We start from the raw sequence: 16,537 nt of genomic DNA on the forward strand, positions 1-16,537 counted from the left end.
ATGTTTGAAAGCGTATTGAATATAAGCATTTCTCCAATGCTTGTGTTTATTGGGCATATTCAACATTAATTATAGGGCTGTCTTTCGAGATCGATTTTCAGAAATCCCGGGATTCGGGATTTCCAGATATAGAATCCCGGGTCACGCAGTATACAGTTCAATTCTTCTTTGAATTTCAGCGAGAATTTTATGAAACTAGTATGTATACAGAAACAAATTATTTCCGAAGAAAATTTTTAATTATTTTTATTTATAAATATTTTTTAATTTTATTAAACTGTAAATTGACAATTTTCCGCTTCTTGGAAGTTGTTGAAAATCAATAAAAACAAACAATCATTATGTGTGATGCTACACGGACGAAAAACACTTTTTTCATATGTTTCGGTGAAAAAATTTATGTTTGGAACTTAAATTTTTAGCAGATTATTTTTAAGTGGAAGCATATAATGTTCATAAACTAGCATAACGTATTTGCGACATATATGTTAATATGTTAGAACATATTATGTTTGGAACAACATTTTTTTAATTATAATATGTGTGGATGCTAATGTTTTGAACAACACTGTAGATCTCACGGTCCATAAATTATATAAACCCACTATATACACCGATCCTTATGTTGCTCTAATAGAGTTTTTCATCTTCTTCAACGATTTCGATATTTTGCTCTACCTCTATGCCAAATCCAATGATCCACACACCTGTATGACTCTCGGTCAAACATTGAACTCCTGGCGACCAAGTGACACTTGTCACTACGGTTTGTTTATAGGGCCGTATATACCCTGCCAGCATTTCAAAGTTCCATTTCAACCTCATCGTTACCACAGACTCGTAAATGTCACTTCAACCATCATGAAAAGGTACATCAAAAAGTACATGCAAGTAATTTGCCATCCCTACTGTTAAAAAAGCCATTTTTTTTTTGTGAAACGCCAAGCGCAACCAGCTTGTTATATTTTAATTAAATAAAAACGAAAATAAAGTTCTGAAAACATAGATTATACGCTTAAAATTGTGAAAGGTATATCGGTGAACAATTTGGTGATTTTCCAAATGGAATAAAGTGATTGTTTTTCAGATATTTTACAGACACGCTGCCTCCATGGAATAAAAACACTGGTTGATAGACGCAGCAACATGTAACTCGCTACTTGTAACTCAACATCATCATTAATGCCAAAAATTATGTTAAATGTAATGTGATAGTGGTATAAATGTTAAATTTTTAAGAATTTGTAAATGTTTAATCAAATTAATAAATATCTAAACAAACGTGTTTTACTCGACCACAATGATTCTTTTACAACTATCTTAAAATGCACTTTTTCTGATTGTTTGGAAGGTCCCTTATTGGCGTCGTTCTAAATTGATCTATAAAGGCACCTAATAATTGCACTCATGCGAAACATTTTTGTAGTAACTTGGCGTGGTACAACTTCTCAATAGTGACGGCGCTTTTCCGACGAGTTTTTGATGTCGTATATGATTGTTTTCGACGTAGTGGGGATTCTCAAAATAGTCCCCAAATTCAAAAAATGTTGGCAAGGTTCCCATTTGTGCTGCATTACTATTTATCTGAAATTATACAAGAAAGCGTTCCGTCAGCGTTGCCAACACACTCAAATTTCATTGTCACCACGTTTTCTTCATGAATGCATTTTTAATGAAAATAATTGAAACTTAAAATTTGGAAAAATTCTCAATGTGCATTCAATGTGAAAATCAAAACCTTGCAACAAAAACAATTAATGCTATATATTTCATTTGTTAGTAATTTTTTAGAGATTTCATTTTGAAACAAGTGCCAAGCTGCGATCTTTCTTTTTGTTGTGATGTCCAGGCTGCATTTAGTTTCGTGGTCATCAAATTCCAGATGAAAATATTATAACAGATTTCTTAGGAACAAGTCCTTTCTTAAATTTGCGACTCAAAATTTTACCCAACCTCATTCTCCATCATTTGGAGTAGGTTTCCCTTTCACAAAATGTACAGCAAGTCAGCCGTCGCTGGGGTTTTTTGTCCTGCCCTCCAGTTGGTGGAATTAAAATCCAGAATTTGACATGGAACCGAGCTGATTTGGAACATGTGTTATACCTCAAAATGTTCGTATTGACGTCAGCTTTCATGTTCCTTTGTCCAAATTTTCTAGATTTTTAATATGTGGTCACCAGGCGTTGGTTAGTGTCCTGACCACCAGTTTCAACACTGAAATCTAGAATTTGACTAGGAACCGAGCTGATTTGGAACATAAGTTATACCTCAAAATGTTCGTATTAATGTCAGCTTTCATGTTCCTTTGTCCAATTTTTCTAGGTTTTTACTATGTGTCCTCCAGGCTGGATTTTGTGTCCTGGTCACCTAATCCCGATGGAAACCTTCAAAGGTTGAACCACGGAACAAGTTTTTTGAAAAAAATTTTAATGACAATTATGCCCAACATGATTTCCTAACATTTGGAGAGGTTTCCCTTTCATAAAATGTACAGCAAGTCAGCCGTCGCTGGGGTTTTTTGTCCTGCCCTCCAGTTGATGAAATTTAAATCTGGAATTTGACAAGGAACCGAGCTGATTTGGAACATGTGTTATACCTCAAAATGTTCGTATTGACGTCAGCTTTCATGTTCCTTTGTCCAATTTTTCTAGGTTTTTAATATGTGGACACCAGGCGTTGGTTAGTGTCCTGACCACCAGTTTCAACACTGAAATCTAGAATTTGACTAGGAACCGAGCTGATTTGGAACATAAGTTGTACCTCAAAATGTTCGTATTAATGTCAGCTTTCATGTTCCTTTGTCCAATTTTTCTAGGTTTTTAATATGTGTCCTCCAGGCTGGATTTTGTGTCCTGGTCACCTAATCCCGATGGAAACCTTCAAAGGTTGAACCACGAAACAAGTTTTTTGAAAAAAATTTTAATGACAATTATGCCCAACATGATTTCCTAACATTTAGAGAGGTTTCCCTTTCAAAAAATGTACAGCAAGTCAGCCGTCGCTGGGGTTTTTTGTCCTGCCCTCCAGTTGATGAAATTTAAATCTGGAATTTGACAAGGAACCGAGCTGATTTGGAACATGTGTTATACCTCAAAATGTTCGTATTGACGTCAGCTTTCATGTTCCTTTGTCCAAATTTTCTAGGTTTTTAATATGTGGACACCAGGCGTTGGTTAGTGTCCTGACCACCAGTTTCAACACTGAAATCTAGAATTTGACTAGGAACCGAGCTGATTTGGAACATAAGTTATACCTCAAAATGTTCGTATTGATGTCAGCTATCATGTTCCTTTGTCCAATTTGTCTAGGTTTTTAGTTTGTGTCCTCCAGGCTGGATTTAGTGCCCTAAACTGGGAGTTGCACACAGAAATCATTGATTTCTGAATCAAACTAAGTGATTTTGACAATGAGTCATACCTTAAAGTGTAGCTAAAGAATCAGTCTACATGTCTAAAACTTCCTAAACATTAGTAATTGGACACTTTTCCTATATTTTTGTCCAGGAATCTGGTTCTCCATTAAAATTCTAGCTCCGAACAGTTGATAAAAAAGGTACTTTTGCAGTTTTTGCCGTCTCTGCGTCACCCTGTGAATAGACCAATTTTTTGGTTATCGAAAATTAGCGACGTCGCTAACTTCACGGAGGTAGCGAAATAAAAAAATTAAAAATCAAATTTGACGTCAGAGTCAAAAATGACCAATGCACAAAATATAACCCCCGATCAACCACAAATAACGATATGCGTTTCTTTTCGATCGGACTTCAAATGACGACACAGCACAACAAAATGTTATTTCGGGAGGTCGTAGGGTGCACGAAAAAAAAGTTTTGGTGTTTTGAAATTGTCTTCGAATATGCTACAAAACTGGTGGTGAATGCATCAACTTTTTTTCGTGACCCTATCTAATGTGCATGTTTCATACATCAAAAACATGCAAATAATGGCAGTACTGGCAACAGCTGTGTAGATAAATTCTGATATTTGCATAAAATTGACGTAAACAAAGCCAAATAATATTAGTTTTGAGTAGCAGATATGGATATGATAGTACAAGATCTTAAGAATATACCACGTACGTTATGGATATTGTCATTAGTCATAATCAAAGCAAACTTTCTTTTTAGAGGAATTGGCCGGCATTGCTCAGCCTGAAAAACGAGTAAAATCGGAGGCGGATACGCAAAAATGGTTACATTCACAAGCGTATTATGATTTAATTGGATTTATAAATGGAATTAGCACCGCAATACAAGGAAAGAGAATTTCTGATGATATCTACGTTTCGAGGGAAATGCAAAAATTATTAGAAATATTTGATAAGCTAAATAAACTCCTGGATGAAACACCTCCCACCGATCAGCCTCAACGTTTCGGTAACAAATCGTTCCGGTTATGGTCACGAAAAATGAATCATGTAATATACCTGTCTCCAACTTCATATTCTATATAAAATAGTTGATATTTCAGGATATATTCGGAATATTAAAAGATTGTGTCCCAAGTGAAAAATGTTTGCTGGTGGTTGAATTGGGGTTCTACCTCTCTGAATCGTTTGGAAATTCTGTCCGAATCGATTATGGAACAGGTCATGAACTTTCATTCATCTTCTTCATGTGTTCGTTGTTCAAAGGTGGAATTTTAGAGGCACGTGATAATGTTGCTTGTGCCCTGAGATTGTTCAATAGGTATTTAAATTTCGTACGACGTCTTCAAAAGACTTACAGAATGGAGCCTGCTGGAAGCCAAGGTGTTTGGTCATTGGATGATTATCAATTTATACCATTCATATGGGGCAGTGCACAACTTGCGTGTATGTATATTTCGTTGAGTCTAATAATTTAACAATTATCAAGTTTTTTTAAGTTCATGGTCCGATTGCACCCGAAAAATTCTTGGATGACGAAATTATAAACTCAATGAAGGATGACTACATGTTCATTTCGTGCATAGATTTTATAAAGCAGGTAATATAATAAAGATATAAGTTGTCTTTATTCACATTATTAATTAAACATTGCTAAGTTACAGGTAAAAACAGGTCACTTTGCAGAACATTCGTACCAGTTATGGAGCATTTCAGCAGTGCCGTCATGGTCAAAGATAAATTCTGGTCTGGTAAAAATGTATCAAAAAGAGGTGAGATTAGAAATTAACATATTGTTTTTACAATGTTTACCACAAGAACCCCATAAGATGGACTAATTCATCAAATATACGACATACATATCCCCCATATGGACCGATCTCCTGATTTGAATACCTGAGGCCATGAAAGCCGCAATTTTTATCAGATTTGCTTGAAGTTTGAAATTTAGAGGTTTTTGGGGTATATAACCGTCTGTGACAAATTTGGATATAGTGGCCGAATTTGATATAGCCCTCATATAGACCATCCTCAAACGCCTTTATAGACCAATCTCCCTCTAAAAAAAAATTTTCCTACAAATCTAAATTTTTTTGTTAAAAATTCCAATACTAAATTCGGATCCGTGCCATTTGAACCGATTGTATTGAGGGAGGAATATGTTCGCTCAAATATACTTATTATTATATTATATTAAATATACAAATTCTAATAATAAATTTATGGCCTCAAATGTTCATAATAAAGACCCTAAGGACCTACAATGTACTACAGACCCGAAATTAGACCAATTTGCATCATTTTTTATGCGCATCTAAAATCGTTTTTATTTACATTCCATGGTGGTAGATTTGAATGGATTTGATTGTTAAGTGTTCAACGTAAAAATGTACATGTAAAAAACATAGCGATAGAAAAATGTCACCTATAGTTCTTGTATAAATGTCCATTTACTAGATACATATGTTCTTCAAATTTCGTATTTTTCGTTTATCAACAATAAACGAAAAATACGAAATTTTGAGATTATTTTTTTACTGTATGTCTCTAGTAAATGGACATTCAAACAAGGGCTATAGCCGATTATTTTCCGGATTCTTTTTTTCATACTTCAATAGATATAATAAACAGCTTATAGCGCTTATTTTCGTAAGGCCATTTGGTCACAATCAAGGATCAAGTTCTCAGTACAAACTTATATAGTTCTTAAACTTCTTGATGTAGGTCCTCAAAATTATTTATTTATTTATTTTATTAATTCATTCGGAGCAAGTAATTCTAAGCCTATTTATAATAAAATAATTACAATAGACTACTCTCCAGATTTTCGTACAATATTCATTTACAATAATACATAAGGTGTGTACAAAAAGGATGTTGAATAATTATATTAAACAATCATATACACAAAACTTAGAAATGTATGATTAAAAAGATAAATCTTATTTGTAAGTTAAGAGGAATACTTCTTTATATAAAAGGAAGAATAAAAAGAAAAAAAAATAACATGTATTCATGTCTGTTCTGGGTCACACCGCATTGTGCACCACACTATACACTTTCTACACACCACACACAGTTAGTTGTTCTGAGTCACACGTGTGAACACTTTTTTCGGACTTTTAATCGAAAAATGTGACAGCTGATTTTTTCTGCAAGCCATATTATTTGCAGACAGAAATTATAAACAAAACATATTTTGCCGGTATAAACATAAAAAATTAAAAGTAAGTGCGTAGGTTAGGTTAGGTTAGGTTAAAGTGGCAGCCCGATTAAATTTCAGGCTCACTTAGACTATTCAGTCCATTGTGATGCCACATTTAACTAAAAGTACCTATTACATATGGGCACTTCTAGTCTTAACCACTGAACCTTCTCTATTATTTACTTTTGTGGAACCAACCAGATTGCTCCAAAAACATTAACAAACTGCTTAAGTTAACGTTTTCCAGGTCAGCCAGTAATCTAAAGCTATATGCTCCTAAAATTCGCTTACGCCTTACACAAAAAGCAGGACACTCACACAAGAGGTGTTTAATTGATTCCTTTTCCTCCACGTCATGACAGCTTATACAATAGTCATTATACTTCGCACCTATAGTTTTTGCAAATTCGCCTATCAGGCAGCGACCCGTTATAGCAGATATTAGGAGTGCTATCTGACGCCTTGAGAACACTAGCATATCTAGTGTGCGGTTTAAGTTTAAATGGGGCCATATTTGCTTGATGTCGTTACAACCCTTGCAATTTTCCCATCGAATATTGGCCATCATAACAGCCTTCTCACGCAGTAAGAGCTTGCAGGTGGCCAGAGGCATACCAACAGATTCTAGTTCCCCTGGAATATGTAAGGTAGTTCCTAGCCTTGCTAACACATCTGCTTCACAGTTCCCCGGTATGTTCCTATGACCAGGCACCCATATTAGGTGAATATTGTACTGCTCAGCCATCTCGTTGAGAGATTTGCGGCAGTCTATGGCCGTTTTTGAGTTAAGGAACACAGAGTCCAAGGATTTTATTGCAAGTTGACTGTCTGAGTATATATTAATGCCAATATTTGTTGGAACATTACTTCTCAGCCAATTCACCACCTCTCTTATTGCCAATATTTCAGCCTGAAAAACACTACAGTGATTAGGTAATCTTTTCGCTATTCGAATTTCCAGATCTTTAGAATATACTCCGAACCCCACTTGTCCATTCAATTTGGAGCCATCAGTATAGAAATCTATATATCTTTTATTCCCCGGGGTCTGTGTACACCACGCCTCACTGTTGGGAATTAGAGTTTCAAACTTTTTGTCGAAAAGTGGTTTTGCCAGGGTGTAATCCACTACGTTAGGCACATCTGGCATTACTTTGAGGACCGAACTATGACCGTACGTTTTTTCCGACCACAGCGATAGCTCGCGCAACCGCACAGCCGTTGTTGCAGCTGACTGTTTGGCCAAAATGTCTAAAGGCAATAGATGTAGCATGACATTAAGGGAGTCTGTTCCTGTCTTACTAAATGCGCCTGAGATACATAAGCTCGCCATAACTGAACTTTATCTAAACAAGTCGGTTTCTGAAGTGCCGGCCACCAGACTACAACACCATATAGCATTATAGGTCTAACCACTGCCGTGTAAAGCCAATGCACAATTTTTGGTCTTAGTCCCCACATTTTCCCTATTGCCTTTTTGCACGAGTACAAAGCTACCGTGGCTTTTCTCGCCCTCTCTTTAATATTAAGCCTAAAATTCAGCTTCCTGTCCAAAATAACGCCAAGGTATTTTGCACACTCACCAAAGGGAATTTCAGTACCCCCTAAGGAAATGGGCCTAACCGTGGGAGTTTTGCGATCTTTGCAGTACATGACTATTTCTGTCTTTGCTGGATTTACACCAAGACCATTATCTTTCGCCCATTTCTCAGTCATCCGGAGAGCTCTCTGTATAATATCTCTGATTGTGGATGGGAATTTTCCCCTGACTGCTAGCGCCACATCATCTGCGTATGCCACCACTTTTATCCTTTCTTTTTCTAGAGAAACCAGAAGGTTGTTTATAGCAACATTCCAAAGAAGAGGTGATAGAACTCCTCCTTGGGGAGTGCCTCTGTTTACATACCTTTGTATGTTTGCTTGCCCTAGTGTGGCTGAAATACGTCTCTTCATTGGAAGTTCGTCTAACAGCTTAAGTATACCTGCATCAACATTCAGAGTTGTCAGTCCATTTAATATCGAGCTCGGATGGATATTATTGAACGCCCCTTCGATGTCTAGAAACGCCACGATTGTGTATTCTTTGACAGATAGTGAGCTTTCAATAAAGCTGACCAGTTCATGCAATGCGGTCTCAGTAGACCTGCCCTTCGAGTATGCATGCTGTCGTTTCGAGAGCAAACCTGAATCCACGCTAGTTCTAAGATACATGTCTATCATCCTCTCCAGGGTCTTAAGTAGGAATGAGGATAAGCTGATTGGTCGGAAATCCTTCGCACTCGAGAGAGAGGCTTTTCCTGCTTTAGGTATGAAGACGACTTTTGTTTCACTCCACTTTTCTGGAATATATGGAATATTTATAACCATCGTACATTTCTGACTGGGCATATTCGGGAGTTTTACACGTTCTAGCGTGATAGTCTTTTATGTTTGTTATTAGTAAACTTTAACTTCGGCAAAAGCCCACTATCATAAACCTTTTTTCGGAAGGTTCAAGTGTGGTTCACTTTGGGTTTGGTGAACTACCAGAATTTGTTCTGATAATTGGTTGATAGTTTTGCTGCAAGTAGAGGATGCTGCTGAGGAATGTGGTAATTCCGAAACGTGCGTCCATCCAACCATCTTGCAGTTTATAGGGCTTTGCCCAAATAAATTTGACGAACATTCTTTTCCTCTGTTGGTTAAGCTACTCTTGTAGTTTAGTCAACACAATGGTTTTTAAGCTGAGATCAAAACAACAAATATGATTGAAGTACAAACCAACAATAACAAAGCAAAACGGAAACTTAATTTAATTTAATTTCATGAAAAAAATTAGAAAAACAAGAGATTGGAAAAATATCGGTGGGTATGGAATTATAAAGCAATTGAAATTAATAATAAAAACTTACGAAAAAGCCAAACTAGATTCAAGTTTTTCAGCTATACGGAGTAGTTAGTGTAAGATAAAGCGTGATCACGTTATGGGGTGTTCACGTTAGGCGGTGTTCACGTTACCGCGAGTTCACTGTATTTTGGATTACTTTCTGCATTGATTTTGCGTTTTTAGTTTGATTGATTATTTGAAATAAATTTTTAATTAAAAATAAAATGGCCATTATCATCACTTTTTTTAAATAATTAGGCATTACGAGTTTGATTAAAAAATTAATTGTATCAATTATTTTTTTAATTAAAAATTTCAATCATTAAATTAATTAACTTAATGTTTCTATCTTGATTAAAAAATTTATTGTATCAATTAATTTAATGATCGAAAAAATGTCAACTTCAGTCAACTTTTTAATTGGAAATATTTTGGAGATATTTTTTTCTGTGTGTAACTGGTTGTGTTAGGCTAGGTTAGGTTAAAGTGGCAGCCCGATTAAATTTCAGGCTCACTTAGACTATTCAGTCCATTGTGATAAGGAAATAGTACTCAAAGTTGACCAAATGTAATCTTTTATAGCACTAACTGTATGTGCAAAATTTCATCGAAATCGGTTCAGATTGAGATATAGCTCCCATTCTTCTCCCTTCTCTATTATTTACTTTTGTGGAACCAACCAGATTAACAAACTGCTTAAGTTAACGTTTTCCAGGTCCGCCAGTAATCTAAAGCTATATGCTCCTAAAATTCGCTTACGCCTTACACAAAAAGCAGGACACTCACACAAGAGGTGTTTAATTGATTCCTTTTCCTCCACATCATGACAGCTCATACAATAGTCATTATACTTCGCGCCTATAGTTTTTGCAAAATCGCCATCCAGGCAGCGACCCGTTATAGCAGATATCAGGAGTGATATCTGACGTCTCGAGAACACTAGCATATCTAGTGTGTGGTTTAAGTTTACATGGGGCCATATTTGCTTGGTATCGTTACAGACCTTGCAATTCTCCCATCGAACATTTGCCATCATAACAGCCTTCTCACGCAGCATGAGCTTGCAGGTAGCCAGGGGCATACCAACAGATTCTAGTTCCCCTGGAATATGTAAGGTAGTTCCTAGCCTTGCTAACACATCTGCTTCGCAGTTCCCCGGTATGTTCCTATGGCCAGGCACCCATATTAGGTGAATATTGTACTGCTCAGCCATCTCGTTGAGAGATTTGCGGCAGTCTATGGCCGTTTTCGAGTTAAGGAACACAGAGTCCAAGGATTTTATTGCAGGTTGACTGTCTGAGTATATAATAGTGCCAATATTTGTTGGAACATTACTTCTCAGCCAATTCACCACCTCTCTTATTGCCAATATTCCAGCCTGAAAAACACTACAGTGATTAGGTAATCTTTTCGCTATTCGAATTACCAGATCTTTAGAATATACTCCGAACCCCACTTGTCCATTCAATTTGGAGCCATCAGTATAGAAATCTATATATCTTTTATTCCCCGGGGTCTGTGTACACCACGCCTCACTGTTGGGAATTAGAGTTTCAAACTTTTTGTCGAAAAGTGGTTTTGCCAGGGTGTAATCCACTACGTTAGGCACATCTGGCATTACTTTGAGGACCGAACTATGACCGTACATTTTTTCCGACGCGATAGCTCGCGCAACCGCACAGCCGTTGTTGCAGCTGACTGTTTGGCCAAAATGTCTAAAGGCAATAGATGTAGCATGACATTAAGGGAATCTGTTCCTGTCTTACTAAATGCGCCTGAGATACATAAGCTCGAAATACGCTGAACTTTATCTAAACAAGTCGGTTACTGAAGTGCCTGCCACCAGATTACAACACCATATAGCATTATAGGTCTGACTACTGCCGTGTATAGCCAATGCACAATTTTTGGTTTTAGTCCCCACTTTTTTCCTATTGCCTTTTTGCACGAGTACAAAGCTACCGTTGCTTTTCTCGCCCTCTCTTCAATATTAAGCCTAAAATTCAGCTTCATGTCCAAAATAACGCCAAGGTATTTTGCACACTCACCAAAGGGAATTTCAGTACCCCCTAAGGATAGGGTGATAGAACTCCTCCTTGGGGAGTGCCTCTGTTCACATACCTTTGTATGTTTGCTTGCCCTAGTGTGGCTGAAATACGTCTCTTTATTAGAAGTTCGTCTAACAACCTAAGTATACCTGGATCAACATTCAGGGTTGTCCATTTAATATCGAGCTCGGATGGACATTATTGAACGCCCCTGCGATGTCTAGAAACGCCACGATTGTGTATTCTTTGACAGATAGTGAGCTTTCAATAAAGCTGACTAGTTCATGCAATGTGGTCTAAGTAGACCTGCCCTTCGAGTATGCATGCTGTCGTTTCGAGAGCAAACTTGAATCCACTCTAGTTCTAAGATACATGTATATCATCCTCTCCAGGGTCTTAAGTAGGAATGAGGATAAGCTGATTGGTCGGAAATCCTTCGCACTCGAGTGAGAGGCTTTTCCTGCTTTAGGTATGAAGACGGCTTTTGTTTCACTCCACTTTTCTGGAATATATGCTAAGTTTACACATTGTTTATATATCACCGTCAACCAGGGGATAATTCTTTCAGCCACTGCCTGTAACTCCGCCGGAGTAATTCCATCAGGTCCGGGGGATTTGAATGGTCCAAAGCTATTTAAAGCCCATTTTATTCTAGATTCCGACACAATTTCCCCGATAGGAAATGATCGGTGAGCCTCTGTTACACCGCCGGAACATGGTTCAACCGTCTGATTTCCAGGGAAGTGTGTGTCCAAAAGTACCTCCAACGTCTCCTCACTGGACGTTGTCCAATTTCCCTCCGATGTTTTAATGAAACCTGGAGCGGTGTTAGTGGATGCTAGTACCTTCCGTAGTCTGGAAGCCTCTGACGTATTCTCAATACTGCTACAGTAATCATCCCAAGAGTTTTGTTGAGACCTTCTCAGTTCTCGTTTATATTCTCTCAGATTCATCTTGTAAGTGTCCCAATCCTCCGGAGCTCTTGTGGACTTTGCTTTGTTAAAGAGCTTTCTGCAGGATTTCCTCATATTACTTAACTCCGTAGTCCACCATGGCGGCCGATTTTTTCCGCTTGGCTTTCCTCTAGGGCAAGCAGCTTTCAGTGACATGTTGAAGGCCTTAGTAATCCGCTCCACTGCGTGTTCGATATCTTGCACAGTGCTCATATTTGTCTCCGGCATTTCCGGTATCATCAAATTGAACGATTCCCTATACCTATTCCAATCAGCTTTCCTAACATTTGGCGGAAATATTGTCTTTGAAGTACGAACAGCCAATCTGAAACTGATGTAGCGATGATCTGAGAAGCTATGTTCCCTCAAAACTTGCCACTCAGATATCTTATCATTCAGTTCCGGAGAGGTCAACGTGACGTCCAAAACCTCTTGCCTGTTTCAGGTGACGAAGGTTGGTGCATCTCCCTTATTGCAAACTACCAGGTTAGTACGCAAAATAAACTCTATTAGCGACTCTCCCCTTGCATTAGTATGACTACTTCCCCAAATACTATGATGTGCATTTGCATCGCATCCCATAATGAGTTTTGTCTTTGTTTTTAGTGACTCCTCAACTAAGGTCTTAACGGCACAGGGTGGCATATCCCTATCATGTCCCATGTAGACCGAAGATACCCAATATTTGCATGTGGATATCTCTAGACTGGCTACGACAGTGTCTGCATTGCTCAATGAAGGAAGCAGAAACAAGTTTAGTTCGTTTTTAGCAATTATACATGCTCGATTTATATCGTTACCGGTATTATGCAAAAGTTTGAAACCCGGAGTGCTTAATTCACAGATCTTGTTCTTATATATGTATGGTTCTTGAATAAGAACTATATCTATGTCTCCTTTCATCAGGAGAACTTTTAAGGCAGCACAAGCGGCCTTACAATGGCGAAGATTTATCTGGAGGAACCGTAGAATCATCCAAATTTTCAACTTAAAAAAAAAATATTCATTTCAACTTAAAAAAAAATATTCATATAATCTCATGTGTAGAAAATTTTATTTATGCATAGGTATGCATACAATATTTTTATACCCACCACCATAGAATGGTGACGGGGGTATAATAAGTTTGTCATGTGTTACAAACACATCGAAATATCGATTTCCGACTATATAAAGTATATATATTATTGATCAGGGAGAAATTCTAAGACGATATAACGATGTCCGTCTGTCTGTTGTAATCACGCTACAGTATTCACTAATGAAGCAATCGTGCTGAAATTTAGCACAAACTCGTCTTTTGTCTGCAGGCAGGTCAAGTTCGAAGATGGGCTATATCGGTCCATGTTTTGATATAGTCCCCATATAAACCGACCTCCCGATTTGGGGTCTTGGGCTTATAGAAATCGTAGTTTTTATCCAATTTTCCTGAAATTTGAAATCTAGAGGTATTTTATGACCATAAAGAGGTGTGCCAAAAATGGTGAGTATCGGTCCATATTTTGGTATAGCCCCCATATAGACCGATCTCCCGATTTTACTTCTTGGGCTTATAGAAACCGCAGTTTTTATTAAATTTACCGGAAATTGGAAATCTAGAGGTATTGTAAGACCACAAATACGTGTGCCAAAAATTGTGAGTATCGGTCCATGTTTTGGTATGGTCCCCATATTAAACGACCTCCCGATTTGGGGTCTTGGGCTTATAGAAACCGTAGTTTTTATCTAATTTGTCTGAAATTGGAAATCTAGAGGTATTTTCGGGTCATAAAGAGGTGTGCCGAAAACGGTGAGTATCGGTCCATATTTTAGTATAGCCCCCATAAGAACGATCTCCCGATTTAACTCCTTGGGTTTCTAGAAACCGTAGTTTTTATTTGATTTGCTTGAAATTGTAAATATTATGGTATTTTAGGCTCACAAAAACGTGTATCGGATTAAGTTTTTATCGGTCCATTTGGTAATGCCTCCATATAAACAGACTGCACTTCTTCAGGGTGTAGAAGGCGCACTGATCATGAAAATTGGTTGAAACTCAATGTAAAATTTCCAGATTTTACTTCTACAGATTTAAGATTTCAAATCAAGACGTTATTTTATAATTTTCTTGCACACTTACAAGAGATGTTAATGATTCCTCTAAAACTCAAACAAAAATGGTTCTTATAAATCCAGAATCTGATATAGTCCTCATAGGTGAAATCTTTAAATTTATCTTCGGGAAGTGTCCTCAAGTCCTCAAGCCCTCCTGAAATTTCAAAGGAAACCCTAATATTTGGTTCATGGTGGTGGGTATTTAAGATTCGGCCCGGCCGAACTTACTGCTGTATATACTTGTTTAACTCTCTGATGGCAATTCGTTTTATGATGATCTAACATTTTTACATCCGTGCAGCTATGACTAGGAATATTTATTTGTAAACATTTAAATTTTTTGTGTTGTTAATATATGGCTGGGGAGCCGCGTTATTTGTACATTGTTTAAGAAAATAATTGAATTATAAACTACATGTATACTATTTGTAATAATGTTTATTGGCCTTGAAGGCTTTATATTACAATAAATAAAATAAAAAAACATCAGTATATTCAGAACATAGTGAAAGTAACATATTCTTAAATTCTTCTGGACAATTTTTATCGATTTTTGAAAGAATTTCTTGTTTTCTCTCATTTTTTAAGGATCTTAAATGTATTGCTTTTGACATTAAACATAACATTTTCAGTAGTTGTGATTTTGGCATTTACAATAGCGCTGCCAATAAAGATTCCTGGTTGAGGTTCTTGATTGATTACCAATAACTCTTCTTCGGTTGTTGTTAAATATACTTTTCTAATTACCTCGGACCAAGCCGGTAGCAAAATATTTTGGTTACTGTCTGAAAATGTTATGGGGATTTGAATATTGCAATTGATGTTATCAGGTCTTATAATAAACCAATCATTATTTTCATTGAAATCCAAAATACAGTTATATTTTTTAATAAAATCTATTCCCAGAATACCATCGCAAGGTAGAGAAATTTTCTGGTACAATTTTAAATTCATGAGGTATTAAAAATTTGTTTATTCGTATATCTAACTGTATGGATATCTACGGGCCTGACGAGTAACTGTATGGATATCTACGGGCCAACCGAGGAGAATAGTCGCATTTTTCGTATATACCGCAATAGGTCTAAATTGGCCATGCGCAGGGCAAAAAGAAATCATAATATACGAGAGTTTTATGGTATGAGCAGTTGCCAATTGTGGAAGACCCTTCGTAGGAATGGATGTTCAAGGGAAATTGTTGTTCCGGACGTGAGTGTTGATGCGCTAAACGAACACTTTCACGGTAGTAGGGCAAATTGTCCATTTAGATCCCAGTTACCATTGAGTTCTTATGACAATAACCAATGTTCGTTTGATTGCGTTTTTGAAGAGGATGTTATAGTTGCGATTCAGAGAATTCAATCAAATGCGGTCGGAGTAGATGGAATACCCATTAAATTCCTCGAGATTATTTTTCCTTACTTTTCAAGGTACATGGTACACAACAGTATATTCACGACGTCGACATATCCAGCGGCATGGAAACTTGCACGAGTGGTACCAGTACCAAAATCTGGCGAATCATCCAATGTTGAGAGTTTCAGGCCTATTAGCATTTTACCTGCTCTTTCTAAGATTTTCGAATGTATTACGAATGATTCGATTTAACATTACGTTAATGGTCATAATTTCAAAAGTTCCTATCAGTACGGGTTTCGCCATGGATGCGGTACATCTTCTTATTTAGTTCAACTGACGGACACGAGTAGAAGGAGTATTGATGCTGGATTAAATTCTGTCCTCGTGTCTCTCAACCTATCCAGAGCTTTTGACAGTGTGGATCACTTGAAGCTAATTCAGAAACTCTCACAAGATTACCGTTTTTCAAATACTTCTTGTAGGCTTCTGCTGTCTTACTTGTCTGGTAGGTCGTAGTATGTTTCGCTAGGTGGTTTTAACTCATCTGTTCGTCCAATTACCTGCGCGGTACCGAAGGGTTCCATTTTGGCACCGCTTTTATTTATTCTTTTTATAAATGATATCGTTAACCATATTGATCACCCCT

At 37.1% G+C, this 16,537-nt stretch overlaps 1 protein-coding gene and 1 long non-coding RNA gene across 3 annotated transcripts in view; both read left to right on the forward strand.

The window, feature by feature from the left end:
• The first annotated feature begins 789 nt into the window (after nt 1-789).
• Nucleotides 790-1,301, forward strand: LOC142223453 (uncharacterized). The gene is made up of 2 exons (XR_012718740.1): nt 790-1,030; nt 1,088-1,301. It is a non-coding gene; the product is annotated as an uncharacterized LOC142223453 (long non-coding RNA).
• A 2,617-nt stretch (nt 1,302-3,918) lies between these two features.
• Ptpa (Phosphotyrosyl phosphatase activator) overlaps nt 3,919-16,537 on the forward strand; it is a 49,765-nt gene continuing 37,146 nt past the window's right edge. Inside the window, exons 1-5 of one of the 2 annotated variants that reach the window (XM_075295679.1) lie at nt 3,919-4,074; nt 4,127-4,416; nt 4,470-4,812; nt 4,866-4,966; nt 5,025-5,138. In XM_075295679.1, coding sequence (XP_075151794.1) covers nt 4,038-4,074; nt 4,127-4,416; nt 4,470-4,812; nt 4,866-4,966; nt 5,025-5,138 — 885 coding nt within the window. In that variant the 5' untranslated portion in view covers nt 3,919-4,037. The remainder of the gene's footprint in view (nt 4,075-4,126; nt 4,417-4,469; nt 4,813-4,865; nt 4,967-5,024; nt 5,139-16,537) is intronic. The other variant, XM_075295680.1, reaches the window with a different exon arrangement.

Source organism: Haematobia irritans, chromosome 2 (genome assembly GCF_050003625.1).
Source record: "Haematobia irritans isolate KBUSLIRL chromosome 2, ASM5000362v1, whole genome shotgun sequence".
Taxonomy (NCBI): Eukaryota; Metazoa; Arthropoda; class Insecta; order Diptera; family Muscidae; genus Haematobia; species Haematobia irritans.